The sequence below is a fragment of the Mustelus asterias genome, chromosome 5, assembly GCF_964213995.1.
Source record: "Mustelus asterias chromosome 5, sMusAst1.hap1.1, whole genome shotgun sequence".
Lineage (NCBI taxonomy): Eukaryota > Metazoa > Chordata > Chondrichthyes > Carcharhiniformes > Triakidae > Mustelus > Mustelus asterias.
This window is the reverse complement of record NC_135805.1, coordinates 29,699,271-29,717,672: the sequence shown is the minus strand read 5'-3', so window position 1 is coordinate 29,717,672 and position 18,402 is coordinate 29,699,271. Positions and strand designations below refer to the sequence as shown.

Sequence of the window (18,402 nt, the reverse complement as noted above, 5' to 3'; positions counted from 1 at the left end):
CCCGGCAGGTCATGCAGCATCTATGGTGATAAGAAGCTAGGGTTAACATTCTAGGCTGATTCTGTAATCCTAAAGCAGGCAGGTTATCCATAAGGTACAGAGTAATTTTCTCTTCCAAAAATTAACACATTAACTGTTCACTGTTTTCACAAAGCATAAGTCAAGTTACAAAATATGATACTTTTGTATATAATTTTCAAATCGCCATAAATGTGCTGTTTTGGGAACAGAAGCCTCATGGTAAATTTTTTTAAAGTATTTTATTAAATCTTGTAAGGCAAGTAACTCATTTGTATAGTGCCACTCCACTCCTCGAGGCACTGCACAAACCATACTGGATCCCTTAGGTTGTGCAAGTACATTCACGCGGGGCTTTCTTCAATTATATTGATTAGGCCTTATCCACTGGTGTTTAGAAGGATGAGAGAGGATCTCTTTGGTACATATAAAATTCTGACAAGGCTGGACAGACTGAATGCAGGGTTATTGCTTCCTCTGGCAGGAGGGTTTGGAACAAGGGGCTACAGTCCCAGGATATGGGGTAGGTCATTTAGGACTGAGATGAGGAGAAACTTCTTCACTCAGAAGCTGGTAAACCTGTGAAATTCTCTACAACAGAAGGCTGTGGAGGCCAAGTGACTGAAGAAGGAAATAGATGGATTGCTAGACTCGAAAGGCGTCAAGGAAAATAGGGAGAGTGCTGGGGTATGGCGTTGAGATAGAGGATCAGCCATGATCATATTGAATGGTGGAGCAGGCTTGAATGGCAGAATGACATACTCCTACTCTTATTTTCTATGTTTCTATATTAATGAAGAAAGCCATGCAGGCCCATAATGACCGATAATACTGTTTTCCTCTGGGGATCTGACCTAGGTCTACGTAGCTCTACTTCATGCAAACAAATTTCTTCACCATAATTGCTGAATTCAAATTCAGAACAATTACACTAAGGGGCAACCGGAGCATAGAACTATTCCTTCAACCAGAACTCTAAAATGGTTGCCCTTCTACCATAATTGTTAGGGCTCTTACAACTCAAATCATATAATTGTGTCTCTCTCAATGCCTGCCAATTCAACAGACTGATGTTTTTGGACAGGTGCTCCTTACGCAAACCTAGATTAGTTTCACTTAGGTCCCCTGTAATTGGCAAACAGACCATAGAAGATCATAAAATCCCTACAGTGCAGAAGGAGGCCATTCGGCCCATCGAGACTGCACTGGCCATAATCCCACCCAGGGCCCTATCCCCATAACACCAAGCATTTACCCTACCTGGTCCCCCTGACACTAAGGGGCAATTTAGCATGGCCAATCCACCTAACCCACACATTTTTGGCCTGTGGAAGAAATGATGTGGAGATGCCGGCGTTGGACTGGGGTGAACACAGTAAGAGTTTTAACAACACCAGGTTAAAGTCCAACAGGTTTATTTGGTAGCAAATACCATTAGCTTTGGGAGAACTGCTCCTTCGTCAGATGGAGTGGAAATGTGCATTTCCACTCCATCTGACGAAGGAGCAGCGCTCCCAAAGCTAATGGTATTTGCTACCAAATAAACCTGTTGGACTTTAACCTGGTGTTTGTTAAACTCTTACTCTGTGGAAGGAAACCAGAGCACCTGGAGGAAACCCACACAGACATGGGGAGAATGTGCAAACTCCACACAGACAGTGACCCAAGATGGGATCGAACCCACATCGAGGCAGCTGTGCTAACCACTGTGCCACCGTGCCGCCCTTTGAACTCCTTTGAACTCCTGATCCACGGGCACCTGGTGTCGAAGGGGACTGGGAAGGAGGAGGACCTCCTTGTGAACCTGCTCCTGGGCCATCAACAGATCCAGGCAGCGGGCAACTGAGGGCTTCCCCTCTACTGCGGCCAATTCATGGCCAGGCGTCCCTGGAGAAGGAGCATGGGGTGTCCATGGGCACCACTGAGGCCTTCTGTACCTATTGGGGATCGCAGCAATCAGAGTGTGTTTTTAACCCTTTCAATCACCTTTTGATTTGATGTTTTAAGTTTAATTTAGCATTGTTTTTGTTTCAGGTGGTTCTCCTTTAAGGGGCTGCCCTTCTTGCTTTGTCTCTCAGTTTGTTTAATTTAGCTTAATTGATTTGCCAAAAAGAATGGCTGTCAAAGATAAAAGAGCATGCTAACCAATCAGTTCCCTTGTTTTTTTAGTTGGGCACATTTTCCTAATTCTGATTTATAACAATTCTTCATTCTTAATTTATAGCAGTCAGTTAGAATGTAGTGAAATTTAAACTTGTACCCATTGCATCAAGTTAAATAATTCTCTCACCAGAAAAGATAAAATGTATTTTACAATTCACACGGATATGGAAGCATTGTCTCCGGAAGTACTGACAATCAAATTCTCGCATCTTTGAAGTTATTCAAAACTACCTTAACAGCGAGTTCCTGTTTGTAAGTAGGAATCGCTAGGTCACAAACTGGAAACAATTATATTGAAAAATGTGGAAGCAGAAAGGGCAGTTCGACCTGCCCATTAAACCTTCTCCTACACATTACCTGAATTGTGGATCCACCACACATGATCAATTTATTCAGGGCTTGGGGTCAAGTGCTGGCGTGAAAGGGGTGGGATAGAATTCCAGGGAGAGGTGATCAGATGAAATTCAGAAATGGGGAGGGGGCGATTCTCCCAAAAAAGTTCAAAATGCTGAATTTGCGGGAAAACTGGTGTAAATCACGATTGTTTTTTCAGTGGGAGTTCAGACTCGAATCTGCCACACTGCATTGCAGGGTCAGAATCGTGAATATCATTAAAAGCTCAAAGGCGGGTATTCATACCGGAGTCTGTCAGTTCCAGAACTCTGTGCATGCGTAGTGGCCCTGATCTGTGCCTGCAGTTTGCTGGCCAGCTCAATCGCTGGCCAGCCCGGGGCCCTCAAAGTGCTGCCACTGCACCTCCCCCCAACCCCCACCCCACGCATCCGAGTGCCCCGATCTCGAGCCCCCATCCCCCACCCCAAGCAGTGACGATCCCCCCCTCCAACCAGGGGGGGCAGACCTCTCTCCCCCACAAACCACCCCGATCGCTGGCCTCCCTCCAGCCTTTGGTGGGGGTGAGGGGTCTGCAGAGTGGCAGCAGGACCCCTCACCCCCACCAAATGCCCCCTAGGCCCTACCCCAGCTGACCCGCTCCCTAGCCCCACCCCCTTGCCACTGCCCCAGGCCCCAGCCCCTTGGCACTGTCCCATGCCCAGTGGGCAGTGCCAAGGTGCCCCCTGGGCGGCACTTTGCCTCTTGGGCGGTGCCAGGGAGTACAGGCTGACACTGCCAGGCACTGCCACCCTGCTGCCCAACCCCTGGGGGGGCCCTTCACTCCAGCGGGGTCTCCCATTAGTTCCCCAAAAGTGGGGAGCTACTCTAAACCCCGCTGGAGTGAATTTGTACTGGCAGGGTGGGAGATGCTATCAGATCTGGAGAATTCAGTCCCGGGCCTGATAATTACATTTAAATGACATTAAAATAAGAATTAAAGTACTTATCTGTTGGTCCCGCCGGTTTCCTGTGTGGTCTCGACCATGCCGGATTTCCGTCACCGATGCATGCGTGAATCTCCCGGCTTGACCCGCCAAAAAATTGGTGGGTTGGAATGGGAGAATTGCCCCCAGGATGTCTCTACAGAAACATATCCTTCAGAGCAACATATGGGGGTTCTCACACGAGACAAATGGGAAGAGGTTCTGCTCTCTGGGGTAGAGAAATCCAAACACTAACAACTATCTGAGAGAAGAAATTTCTCCTCAACTCCTTTTTAAATGGGAGATCCCTTATTTTAAAATTGTTTCCCCAGTTCTAGATTTTCCCATGAAGTTACCCACCCTGTCAAGCCCCTTAGAATCTTAAATGATTCATTCAGGTCATCTCTCATTCTTTTAAACTCAAATGAGCATAGGCCCAACTTTCCTTCATAAGATTACCCCTTCAGACCAGAAATTAATCCACTGAACCTTCTCTGAGCCATTTCCAATCAAAGTATATTCCTTCTGCAGGAAGGAGACCAAAACTGTGAAAAGTGCTCTAGGTAGGTATAAACCAGCCCCCTTGCAAAACAGAACCATATTCCATTGCCTTCCTCATTACCTGCAGCACTGGCATGCTAACTTATGTTCCATGAACAAAGATACCCATATCCCTCTGTCCATTTAAATAATATTCTGTTTTTCTTCCTGCCAAAGCAGACAACCCCATTTCTTCCCACATTAGACTCCATCTGCCAAACATTTGCCCACCAACTTAATCTATCTTTGTCACTTTGTGGAATCTTTGTATCCTTCTCACAACTTGCTTTCCTACCTATATTTTTTTTGTCATCAAATTTGGCTACAATACAGTCTCTTCATCCAGTTCATTAACATAGATCATAATGGTTGATGCTCCAGCACTGATCCCTGTGACATTTCACTTGTTACGTCTTGCCAACCTGAAAATGACCCATGGTGATATGTTACTTCCGACACCATGAGTTCCTACTTTGTGTCGTAACCTTTGAATTGGCACCTCGTCAAATATCTTCTGGAAATCCAAGTACACCACATTCACAGGTTCTCCTTTATTCACATTGCTTGTTACTTCCTCAAAGAAGTCTAATCAATTAGTCAAACATGATTCCCCTTTCACAAAATTTTGCCTGATAGCATTAAAATTTTATAAGTGCCCCACTATAACCTCCTTAATAATAGATACCAGCATTTTACCTATGTTAACTGGTCAATAGTTTCCTTTTTTAAGATTTATTCTTCCATGGGACATGGGCATTGTAGGCCAGGCCAGCAGTTGTTGCCCATCCCTAATTGCTACCACTATGCCACCATCTCTCCTGCTTTATGTCTCTCTCCTATCTTGAATATAGGAGTTACATTTGCTGTTTCCAATTTGATAGGATCTTTCCAGAAGCTAGGGAATTTTGGAAAATTTAAAAATAATGCATCTACTATTTCAGCAGCTACTTCTTTTAAGACACTAGGATGAAGTCCATCAGGCTGAAATGGCCTAGCAAGTCAATCAGTTTCAAAGGCAAATAGGGATGGGCAACAAATGCTGGCCAACCAGCAACGCCCATGTCCCACAAAGGAATATACAAAAAAGGACCTAGGGATTTGTCAGCTTTTAGTTTGAATAATTTCCTCAGTACTTTTTTCCCCAGTGATTGTAATTGTGTTAAGCTTCTCCCTCCCTTTCACTTCTTGATGGATACTTATTTATGGGATGTTACTTGTATCCTATATAGTGAAGACAGATGCAAAATGTTCAATTCTTCGGCCATTTCCTTATTTTCCATTATTGGTTCCTCAGTTTCACTCTGTACCAGACCAACATTCATTTTATCTTTTAAATTCTGGTAGAAACTCTTACTATCTGTTTTTATATTTCTAGCTTTCTTTCTCTCATACTCTAATTTCTCCCTCATTGTGGGAATTGAACTTCTATTCTGCCAGCTATTCAGGAATTTTGGGTTCCCCCAATCTCTTTGGACATTTCCTAATCCTGATATAAATGAAACTTTTATTAAAGAATGAACTTCCATGAGGCTCTACCATTTATCAATCATAACAAAGATCCTTTCGAGCAATTATTTGGAAAAGCTTGTAGGAGAAACTCACCAGAAGAAATACTTTACTGTCAGGCTTGACTTTGTGTTTCTCCATGTATTTAATGAGGCTGCTGTTAGCATAGCTGAATACAAGAGAAGATCAACAAGTTAGGCTTCTTTGCCTATTTAGTTCCAACTGGACAAAACAAGGCAATATTTAGTGAAGACAATTTATTAAGAAAATAATAATTTAATTGCATTGTTTACTTCACCATGTGAGTGACATAACCAAAAACTAGCAAACTACAAATGTGGTGCACACTCACACATCTATCAGTTGTTTAAGAGCCACAAATGCCTGCCCTCCCTCTCATTCAAGGTATTGTGTGTGGCCTGGGGGACCAAAGGAAAGGAAGAAAAAATAAAATAATACACAAACGTCTTCTCTGATTGATTTACTTGTTTTAACTCCCATTACAATAGTTCTGATGAAAATGGATCAAAATGACTTTGATCATGAAGAAATTTTAAAAAGCTTGGAAAACTTATGGTATGAGAGGCTGAGTTTGATATTCTTCTTTGTGACAAGGAAGGAGAGACAGAAATGAAAAAATGTTGTTCTCACAATGAGGGTGATGTAGGAGACTCGACTTATCGCCCGTTCCTAGATATCTTGAGAAGGTGTAGCTGCGACAGCAATTTGTTTTATAGGACAGTTCTTTGTGTGACTACAGTTACATTTATACCAGGCTGGATAAGTGCATTCCCTTCTCCAAAGGATTCTGAGAAGGGTGCCTCGATCTCAAAGTTAAATTAAAGGCTGCAACCCCAATGGACATCAGGACATCACCCCCCAAGCATCAAGGCACCCTACATACGAATATCAGGGCATCCCACCCCCCCATCTCATCACGCAAACATCAGGGTGACTCAACCTTCACCCCCAACCCTAGCATCAGGTACTCTCTCCCCCCACCCCCACTCCCACACAGACATAAGGGACGACTTGGCCCCACAGCATCAGGGTGAGACCCCGTCCAGGATCAGAGCGCCGCATCCCCCTTCACAAGCACAGGGCCACCAGTCCCTCGCCACTCCCTCCACACCACCCCCGCCCCCCCTCCCACCCCTACCAACTCACACACACACAGAGAGAGCCCCCACAATAGGCCCTGCACTGCCCAGGGACTATGTTTCACTGTTTTTGAAAATCAGTAGTGATCTGCACCTGCATGACATCAGGCTGGGGGGGAGGGGCGAGGGAGATGGTGGGAACATATGGTGAGGGCAGAAGTAGTGGCATTAAGCCTGCTAATCATATCTAAATTTATTATAAAATATGCTGATAGGGTTCACGCATAAACCTGATTGCGTCATCAGTGGGGGGGTGGGGACTTTGTGAACCCCTCGGGATTCTCACTGTGCAAATCCTATTTTTGACCTTATGTGAGATTTAGTGGCCATTATAGGGTTTGTATCTGCAGCTGGCACTGCCGCTAAATCATGGCCATGCGTTGCGTGGTCATTTTCTCTGGTGCTAGTTGACATATTAGAAGATTTACTGAATACAGTTTCACAACGTGCCAAGCATAGCTAGTCTAGCATCATAACTGTTAGTTGCATAAGTTTAAGGTGAAGTAAATGCAGACAGCACAGCATTGATTGCATGCTTGTTTGAGCACATATAAGGAGATAGTTATTGATAGTAGTGTCGGAGTCCTGTGACATTACTGACTGTACGTTAAAAACAAAATGGGAGTGTTTGTTACCTAGTGCCACTGGATAGGAAAGTGCTGAATAATGCTAACTTGTTACAAAATGGGCATTTCCCGCATTGAGAAATAAATTGCCGATGAGGAAAAGCAATTGTAATTTCCTCAGGATGGCAGAGGAATACTAACATATTTTAGCAGTCAGTTTTGAATAGTATTCTGGGTTTTCATATATGAGAAACAGAGTTCCATGGCTTCCCACTGAAGAAAGTCAGAAACCCTTTGTGAACAAACCTTCAGTACATCATTCTGATACAATATCGATCCCAGACAGCAGAATCAGACACTGGTAGGGACTTCAGAACTTACGTTGTTCTCCTGAAGTCTTTCTGCAAAGTTGGATATTCAGGCATCTTACGGATATCTTCCCAGTCTTTATCTTGCAAAAAAAGAACAGTTATGCAATATGTGCCAAGAACAAATACATATAGGGTGGAATTTTCCGGTCATTCACGCCAGCGGATTTTCTGGTCCCGCTACAGTGAATGGAGATTTTGTTGAGCGCCAAATTCCCCCAATTCGATTGCAGCGGCGGCGGGTCATGAACGGCTAGAAAATTCCAGCTATAATATCTACAAAATATATTATCCCTTTTAACATTCACAACAGTCTGAGAATCATGCTACAAAAATTGGGCACTTTGAATAATGTGGTACAACTGCATACCAGGTAGCAGCTTACTTTTTGATACTACTGCATTGTAACCTCTCCAGTCTAGAACTCCAAAATCTGGAAACACCAGTTGTCCGGCATATCTTTCAGTTGGTCCCACAACACTCAGACTCACCACTCCTGGTGTTGCAGCAAATTGGCAGTAAGTGTAACTCAGTGACTGATTACATTCTGGAGTGTCAGGACAAAACGGTCATGCGGCTAAATTGGAAAGGAGAGTGTTGGTTTCAAACCTTGCTGTGTTTCTGCACCTGCCTGTCTGTTGTAGGCTCCATACCCTGGGCTAGTAACTTTACTTTGCAAGCACTGGCAACTCAATCTGAAGTGGAGGAGAAGGAAAATTACTGTGTGTGGGGGTGGGACTGATTACTTTGGGTGTTTGTATAGGTGGGGGGGGGGGGCAGAGGGCTAAATTTAGAAGCCCGATTCTCCTGTTTTGAGACTAAGTGCTCCCATCAGTGGGAAAGTGGGAGTGGTTTGTGCTTCCGCTGGCAGCAGTTTTCACTCACCACCCTGCCTATTCACACAGGCTAGTCCGGCCACCATGTGAAACACACACATCCTCCAACTCCAGCCATGACTGATCGCTGGAGTCGTGATTCACCCAAATGAGCTACAGGTGGCCATTAAAGGTCCTCCCTGCAGTCCAGAAATGTAACATCACCGGGGAAGATGGTTAGGAGGAGACCAGCCCTGTGCTTTCTGGATGCAGACATTGATTGGATGTTGGACGTCATCGAAGAGAGGAGGGCCATCCTGCTCCCCAGGATAGGCAGGAGACTACATGCTAACATGGGAGCAGAAACCTGGGAAGTGGTGGCTGAGCCTGTCAGTAGCAGGAGTTTGACCCGGAGGACATCCATTCAAAGCAGGAAGAAAATTAATGCCCTCCTCAAAGCTGCAAGAGTACAAACGTGTTCTCCTGCAGCAGCATGTTATAATAAGCACTTTCAGCCTCCAACCAGCATCTCCCTCAGAATCTATTCCCCCACTCAATGGTCCTCATTAGTCATATCTCCCGACACCCATCAAGATCCCTCACAGGCTTGCCCAGATCTCACACACAGCACTAACGTTAAGCTCCTAAACCCACCTGGCCACCATCTCAAGGTCTCCATTTTCTCTCCTCAAAGAATAAGACTGCACATAACCAGGAGGGAGGGGGAACCCGTAGGGGCCTACGCTCACTAAGTGTTCTTACCTCCCTTCGAAGGGCCCTGGAAATCGCAGGATTGGGCCAGGAGTAGTCAGTAGCCAATTGCAAGGTCAGGATTTCCCGAGAAAGTGAGAGTCCAAAGCACAATCATCCATATCGCATGTGAATGTAACATTCTCCACACCATTGAGGATCCCAAAAGCTAACACATGTCCTCTCTCTGCTAGGCTCACCATCCGATGAGCCCAGGCCATCTGATGTTGCATCCCCTAGTCCAACTCCTCAGAGCACCCTGGACCAAAGCTCCGGGGACAACACAGAATCCTTGAAACTGCCTTCACCTGCAAAATTTAACAGCGCAGATACACTTATCTCAGTGAGAAATGTTCGTGGTAAGGCTTCTGGAGCATTTTCTGGAGCGCACCACAGCTGCTGCCTCTGTGGAGCCGGTGACCAAGATATTATTGACATAGCATTGTACCCATTGAGTCCACTTAGGATTTGGTCCCTAGACCTCTGAATTAATGCTGGGGCTGACATGATTCCAAAGGGGAGCCTTTTATAGCGAAACAAAGCGCGATGAGTCATTATAGTCAGAAGGTATGGGGATTCTGCAGCCATTCCCACCTGCTGGTAGATCTGCGACAGACCCACCTTTGAATTTTTGCCCACTTGCCAGGTCACTGAACAGATCTTTAATCAAGGGCATTGGGTATTCATCTGCACATAGAACTGAATTAACCCAAGTCACCACAGATTTGGATTGATCCATCGTGTCTTAAGACGAATAATATTGGAGTTCCCCTATTACTTGTCATCACTGGTTTGAGTATGCCAGTGTCCACCAGCCTCAGCAATTCGGCTTCTACTTTTGGGCGGATAGCGTACAGAACAATGTTTTCCTTCAGACTTTTGCGTTGACTATCTGGTTTCAATTTGAGTTTAACCTGGACTCCTTTAGTTTCTCCAAGGGTGTCTTCGAGAACACTGTGGTACTCATTTAGGATGTCTTGTAGACTAGTTTTATAGTTGATCAATTTATTTACAGCCCCCAGTTCAATTTAAGTTTCAGTAGCCATGAGTGTCCAAATAAAGCCTTTGACAATGTGTAGGGGTAGCTCCACAGCCTGGTCCCTGGTTCACCATTACATATCCCCTTAAGAAGACTACCTGCTTTGTGTATGTCTTGAGGGTGATTTGGAGTGCGAGAGTGGCATATCATGATCAACCTCTCTGCTTACTTCCAAGCAGATGCTCACTGTTTGCCGACACATTCACCAATGTGATGTCCTGCATGACATACCCCACAAGTGTGCATGTACACTGCCAACACCATTTTGGAGCCGTAAGGACATGAGTACCATTCAAAAAATGGGTGCCAATGAACCCAATTTCCCACTTTATGCATCATCTGTGAACTTATTGGCTGTTTCTTGAATGCCCTCATCCAGATCATTATTAAAGTGAAGGGCAATGATTGAATGCAAACACCTACAGTAATCAGCTAGCAATTGGCCTCCATGCAGAACCACTACCATTAATAACATCCCTTTGCACTTATCCACCCTGGAATCTGCCTTCCAATCCCACAGGAATCTACTTTGTTAATTAGCCTAACCAAATAGGAAATCAGCCAAGAAAGAAAAACACAAAAACAGCAGGAAATATGATTGTACCTATACTGTGACAGGAAATTGAAGCCAGCTGTCATTTGCCAGTCATTGTGACTGTAAATGTTTCTTATTATTCTTGGTAAAGAAACCACATTTACAATTTAAAAAAATCATGGTTGGGGAATACAAAGGCATTCTTGTACTGGTGACCATCTTAGTTCAGATTCAAGCAGACCATGAGCCAGCTTGGAGCTGTTGAATGTACCTCTCTTATCCTGAGCACAGACTCATTGACCCACTTTACTGGGCTCTGTGATTCTGTCGCCAGGTCATGTGAGTTACATTTAACAGTGTCAACACAACTGGGTGCTCATAGGGAGAGGCCAGTCGCCCAGAATTGTAACTAAAATAACTACAGTTTTAAAATAGCATTTATAGACAAAGAGGAGAGCCCTGTGCTGCGTATAAGGCACATTCATACCCTTAGATTTTGAAACTAATGTTTATTTACATCTGCTGATAAAAGATCTGACAATGGGGACACTGTTGACTCAAATGGGAATGAAACTTTCTTTCACAGCGCATGCAAAAAAGTTATTTTTAAAATACCATTATTGTAATCAAACTGTTACAATGCTTCAAAGGAATGTTTTAATTGAACCATTTTCAAAAAGGTCCTATTGATACTAGATTTGTTTTATGGTTTATGAGCAGATTGGATTTGTAAGGCTGAAGGGTGGATCAGTAAATTTGCTGATGACACCAAGATTGGTGGAGTAATGGATGAGGTGGAGGGCTGTTGTAGGCTGCAAAGAGACATAGATAGGATGCAAAGCTGGGCTGAAAAATGGCAAATGGAGTTTAACCCTGATAAATGTGAGGTGATTCTTTTTGGTAGGACTAATTTAAATGTGGATTACAGGGTCAAAGGTAGGGTTCTGAAGACTGTGGAGGAACAGAGAGATCTTGGGGTCCATATCCACAGATCTCTGAAGGTTGCCACTCAAGTGGATAGAGCTGTGAAGAAGGCCTATAGTGTGTTAGCTTTCATTAACAGGGGTTTGGAGTTTAAGAGCCGTGGGGTTATGCTGCAACTGTACAGGACCTTGGTGAGACCACATTTGGAATATTGTGTGCAGTTCTGGTCACCTCACTATAAGAAGGATGTGGAAGCGCTGGAAAGAGTGCAGAGGAGATTTACCAGGATGCTGCCTGGTTTGGAGGGTAGGTCTTATGAGGAAAGGTTGAGGGAGCTAGGGCTGTTCTCTCTGGAGCGGAGGAGGCTGAGGGGAGACTTAATAGAGGTTTATAAAATGTTCAAAGACTATTTCCTCGGGTGGATGGAGCTATTACAGGGGGGCATAACTATAGGGTTCATGGTGGAAGATATAGGAAGGATATCAGAGGTAGGTTCTTTACGCAGAGAGTGGTTGGGGTGTGGAATGGACTGCCTGCAGTGATAGTGGAGTCAGACACTTTAGGAACATTTAAGCGGTTATTGGATAGGCACATGGAGCACACCAGGATGATAGGGAGTGGGATAGCTTGATCTTGGTTTCAGATAAAGCTCGGCACAACATCGTGGGCCGAAGGGCCTGTTCTGTACTGTACTGTTCTATGTAAGTGAATTTAGATGAATGTAACCTATATAAAACATCACGTGGAAAAATTAATCTAAAATCAAATGATTGTACCAGACTTACGAATGTAGAAACCTTTGACATATACATCAGTCTCCGATTACTCTATAGAACAGTACATTGATACAGCAATGTATTACATCAACTGAGTATCCTCTTTTCAGTACCTCTGCTTATCAGGTCAGTTCAGGCTTCACTTTAGCAGAACAAAAAGACCAGTTTTATTATAAACTGCACCAAACATATTTCCTGCTAGAAATGATAGTATGCATCAAGTAAATAATCTCACCAGCAGGAAATCCCATAACACTGAAAATACGATCCAACTGGTCATGGTGAAAAGGGTTGCTTGTTTTGATATCTTCCTGGCGACAATGAAAGATTGGTTCTGATGTTAGAAGTTCTGCGAAAATGCATCCAATTGCCCAAATGTCTGAAGTAAAAGACGAGAAATAAAATGAGACAGAAAATTACAATGTTAAATTAATTGTGATCCATGACATGGTTTGTTATCATTATTCTTGAAGTTCTAGTGTGTAGGCTTTCAATTAATTGTGACCAAAAGGAAGTCTACAGGAAACAATGAACATACCTTGTAATATATGAAAAGAAAACAAATGGCCCAGATCTTTGGGACAGTGCTAGAGAGGCTGCGTCCGATGGTGAATGCGATTTCATCTGCCCATATGTCATTTAACCCTGGAGCATTTGCACCTTCCGATGCCAGTTCCAACAGGGATGCAGAGGCTGATACAGTCAGGAGGCAAATTGTCGGGCATAATTCCAGTGGCACCACTTTGCCCACAACTTTTAATGTCTGTCTTCAGTTCATTGACCAACCACATTTTAAATGCAGTCTCACCCCACTGACAGTGCTAAGCCCTCACACCCAACAATGTTCACCTCCTCTCTCACCCCCAAAATTGTTCATGCCTCTTCCCTTCACTCTTCACAATGTTGACGCCTCTTCCTTACCCACTGCTCACCCATCGACTTTCTTTGCATCCCTCTGTCACACCAACAGTGTTCACCCTGTTGTCTGGGTGTGGAGAGGCTGAGCTCTGTCTGGATGTGGGAGAGAGATAGAGCTCGGCATGGGTGTGGGAGAGAGATAGAGCTCTGCCTGGGTGTAGGTGACGGTGAGCTCTGTCTGGGTGTGGGAGAGGGTGAGTTCTGTCTGGGTGTGGGAGAGAATGAGCTCTATCTGTGCGTTGAGCGAGTGAGCTCAGCCTGGGTGTGGAAGAGGGTGAGCTCTGTCTGGGTGTGGGAGAGAGCGAGCTCTGTCTGGGGTGTGCAGAGAATGAGCTCGGTCTGGGTGTGGGAGAGAGCGAGCTCTGTCTGGGGTGTGCAGAGAATGAGCTCGGTCTGGGTGTGGGAGAGAGCGAGCTCTGTCTGGGGTGTGCAGAGAATGAGCTCGGTCTGGGTGTGGGAGAGCGCGAGCTCTGTCTGGGGTGTGCAGAGGATGAGCTCTGTCTGGGTGTGGGAGAGGGTGAGCTCTGTCCTGGGTTCAGGAAGTCAAATGGCACAGATCTTGGGAGTACAAAGTTTATTTGCATCTGGCCAGGTTTTTTCTGGCCCGAGAGTGGATGATTTAGTCACTGGTTACTGACGGTAGAAATTACACCATTGCCATCATTGATCCCTCCCTCATATGAGGAAAATATATTAATCAAGTACAAGGAGACTTAATGGAGTGGAGAAAATAGTATGTACTGAATAGGAAATATTTAGATGTGAGCTCAAGAACTATATGATTATCTGGGGACAATTTTAAACCCCAGCTCAGGGCAGGTGCAGAGGGGAAGCTAGACACCAACATACCCATTTCCAGTTTGAATGGTGGTTGGTTTGGGGGTGGGAGAAGCAGGTGGGGAGTGAGGGGCGATAAGAGTATATGCAAGCAAACAATCCACTCTCAGGAGGTGGTTTCGTCACTAAATTATTTTAAGAAAATTGCATGCATCCATTTTAATTGATGTTTGTTTAAATTTTTTCCAGGGTAGTTTTCCCAGAAGTTGGGAAATCTGGCAGAACAGTCAATGGAGTAAGATCCCTTTTGATGGTCTCGGTGCTAGGCATCTTATCGAGATCCATTTCCTTAGTCTCCCAAAGTGGTCAAGGCCCTGCATCATCCTCTGCTCATTTTGCCTGACTGAATGGCCACAACATTGGAAACCCTCCTGTGTACTGAGCTCTGATTTAAAATGCAGGTCTGCCCCATGGTTGGCGTTGGGGACCAGTAAGGACACCATTGCATTTCCACCGGATGGAGCAGGGCGCCCTGCTGAGCCTCGTAGCCATTGCTCCTTGTGAGGGAGGTTGTATGTCATCTCTCTCAGCGAATGGTGATGGGTAACCTTGGCAATCATAGAATGGGGAGTTCAACGCAAAGGGTTAACTGCTGATCAGAAATCAGTGGCACTCAGACATCAGGGCTGAGTTAGTGGCATAATTGGCTCATCTATCAAAGTTAAGGAATGTTAATAGACTAGTGGGTTAATCATCTGGCAGTGGAGGAGGTGATGGCTTAGTGAAATTGTCACTACAACAGTAACCCAGCAAATATTTGTGGATATTGGTTTGAATTCTATCACCGCAGATTGTAGAATTTGATTGCAATAAACATTATCGGGCAGGGTGATTTATTTCTTATTTCAGGCCCCTTTTAAGGGGCTTGCCGTTTAATTTATCCCTCAGTTTATTTGATTTAGTTTAATTGGTTATTTGATCATCTGGCAGGAGAGAAAAAAATCATTGGGCAGGAACGTGCCAATGGTAGGCAGTAAGAGTGGGAGAGACTCCTGGTGAGCCATGTCTGATGTGCAGTGATGTCCCATTCAAATAACCTGCCTTCCTATATTTTCTACCGAAATGGATAACCTCACATTTATCCAAATTATACTGCATCAGCATGTATATGTTCACCCACACAGCCTGTCCAAATCACACTGAAGTATCTCTATATCCTCCTCACAGCTCACCCTCCCACCCAACTTTGTATCATCTGGAGATCTGGAGATCTTACATTTAGTTCCCTCGTCCAAATTATTAATATATCCCGGTCACTGTAAAAATGAAGGATAAAGATGGCAAGATTCAGGGACCTTGGATGACAAGAGAGATTGTAAGCTTAGTGAAAAAGAAGGAGAAGGCATCAATTTCAGGAAATTGAAAACTGATAAGGCTTTTGAGGAATACAAAGATAGTAGGAAAGAGCTTAAACAGGGACTTAGAAGGGCAAAAAGGGGCCATGAAATGTCCTTGGCAGGCAGGAGTAAGGAGAATCCCAAGGCTTTTTATGTGTAGATAAGAAGGAAGAGGGTAGCTAAGGAAAGGGTAGGTCCACTCAAGGACAGTGGGGGGAATTTGTGTATGGAGACCAGATGAGGTGGGTGAGGTCCTTAACGAGTACTTTGCATCAGTATTCACAAAGGAGAAGGATGTGGTGGATGGTGAGTGTAGAAAGGAGGATGTTGACATTCTAGGACATGTTGAGATGAAAAGGGAGGAGCTGTTGGAGGGTTTGAAAAACATTAAGGTGTACAAGTCCCCAGGGCCAGAGAGGGTCTATCCCAGAATACTGAGAGAAGTGAGGGAAGAAATTGCTGAGGCCTTGGCCAAAATCTCTATATCTTGGTTAGCCATGGGTGAGGTTCCCAAGGATTGGAGAGTAGCTAACATTGTTCCTCTGTTTAAGAAGGGCGGAAGAGACAATCCGGGAAATTACAGGCTTGTGAGCCTTACATTTGTGGTGGGGAAATTGTTGGAGAAGATTCTTAAGGACAGGATGTACTCACATCTGGAAGAGAATAGGCTCATTATTAATAGGCAGCATGGTTTTGTGAAGGGAAGGTCGTGTCTCACAAACTTGATTGAGTTCTTTGAGGAAGTGACAAGAAATATTGACCACAACAGGGCAGTGGATGTTGTATACATGGACTTTAGTAAAGCCTTCGATAAGATTCCTCATGGCAGACTGATACAGAAGGTGAAGTCATATGGGATTCAAGGTGAGCTGGTAAGATGGATACAAAACTGGCTTTGGCATAGAAAGCAGAGAGTAGCACTGGAGGTCTGTGACAAGTGGTTTTCCACAAGGATCAGTGCTGGGACCTCTGTTGTTTGTAATATATATAAATGATTTGGAGGAAAATGTAGGTGGTCTGATTAGTAAATTTGCAAATGATACAAAAATTGGGGGAGTAGCAGATAGTGAGGAGGATTGTCAGAAGATACAGCAGGATATAAATCGGCTGGAGACCTGGGCCGAAAGATGGCAGATGGAATTTAACCCAGACAAATGTGAGGTAATGCGATTTGGAAGGTCTATTGCTGAAGGAAAATATACAGTAAATGGTAGAGCCCTTAGAAATATTAGCATACAGAGGAATCTAGGTGTGCAGATCCACAGTTCCCTGAAGGTGGCAATGCAGGTGGACAAGGTGGCATATGGCATGCTGGCCTTCATATGTTGGGGTGTTGAGTATAGGAATTGGAAAATCATGTTGCAGCTGCATAAGACTTTGGTTAGGCCGCATTTGGAGTATTGTGTACAAATCTGGACGCCACACTACCGGAAGGGTGTTGATGCATTGGAAAGGGTGCAGAAGAGATTTACCAGGATGTTGCCTGGTTTGAAGGATATGGACTATGAAGAAAGGATGAACAAACTTGGATTGTTTTCATTGGAGCATCGGAGGATGAGGAGGGATCTGACAGAGGTTTACAAGATTATGACGGGCTTGGATAGAGTGGATAGTCAGAGCCTTTTTCCCAGGGTCGAAGGGTCAATTGCTCAGAGGTATATGTTGAAAGTGAGGGGGGAAAGTTTTAAAAGAGATGTAAGGGGCAAGGTTTTCATACAGAGGGTGGTGAATGCCTGGAAAGCACTGCCGGAGGAGCTGGTGGAAGCAGATTCTATAACAACGTTCACGAGGCATCTGAATATGGCCCGGAATAGAGGGATTATGGATCACGTAGAGACAAGAAAATATTAGATTAGAGAGGCATCTGTATCGGCACAGACTTGGTGGGCTGAAGGGCCTGTTCCTGCACTGTACTATTCTTTGTTCTTCAACTTTCAACTCTGGTCTCTTGTATATCATGAAATATCTTTGACCAACTGTGACTTCAGCTGTGTAGGTACTTTAAATTCTTTCCCTAACCCATGAAACCTCTATCACCTCCTGTAAAACCAACATTTTTTACCAAACTTTTATACTTTTTATCTCGTCTTTAAATTAGTCCATTTATGTCTGATTACATTTCTTTGGTCCACTTTAGGATGTTTTGCTGTAATGATGTAAATCAATGAAAATTGTTAAGCCATTCCTCCTGAGGTAACAAGAATTATTCAAAACAAAGTCTGGAGAAAATGACTTCAAATTTACTTCTCTGCCTTGATAGCTGTATATTTCCAGCATGTTCTTATTTTATTTGAGATTGTCGGAATTTGCAGGTTTTTAAATTGTGCGTATTGAATTTCCATTTCAACTAAATGGGATTCTGGTGGAACGTTCCATCTATTTTCTGTGAAAACAAAGCTACAAAGGGGCTGATGTTCATATATTGTCAGGTTTCTGGCTTACAGTGACTGGAGATTGCTTTCTGAATTTCTTTTCATTCATTTCTACATGAAAAGTGAAAATCAGTGGCCTTAACATTGAGGACCAACTCCATCCAAATAGGTCATACAGACTGAATGGATTAGCATGCTGATTCTTCAATGACCTTTAATTTCAAAATAGCATGCAATTTCTACAGGAGATCAACTACAGTCAATTTATCTGAAAACACTGTAGAGGCTTAAAATTAATTCATCATAGATATCTTTTGACTATGTTGCACCACAAACAAAATATTGAATCACCTTGTGTGACTTAGATTTTCAATTTTTCTTTCCTGTTTTTGCTGGATTGTCTGTTTATGCTGACACAAACCTCAATCACTCTGTTAACAGAATGTTTATTTAATATTTACT

The 18,402-nt window shown here is 44.0% G+C and overlaps 1 protein-coding gene across 8 annotated transcripts in view; it reads right to left on the bottom strand.

Moving 5' to 3' along the window:
* cdk19 (cyclin dependent kinase 19) overlaps positions 1 to 18,402 on the bottom strand; it is a 329,688-nt gene that overhangs the window by 190,920 nt on the left and 120,366 nt on the right. For all 8 annotated transcript variants that reach the window (XR_013497746.1, XR_013497744.1, XR_013497747.1 and 5 more), the window contains 3 exons: positions 12,712 to 12,855; positions 7,651 to 7,720; positions 5,640 to 5,712 (listed from right to left, as the gene is read on the bottom strand). Coding sequence is in view for 4 of the 8 variants with exons in the window: in XM_078212346.1 (XP_078068472.1) it covers positions 5,640 to 5,712; positions 7,651 to 7,720; positions 12,712 to 12,855 (287 nt within the window). In the remaining 4 variants the exon portion in view is untranslated. The remainder of the gene's footprint in view (positions 1 to 5,639; positions 5,713 to 7,650; positions 7,721 to 12,711; positions 12,856 to 18,402) is intronic.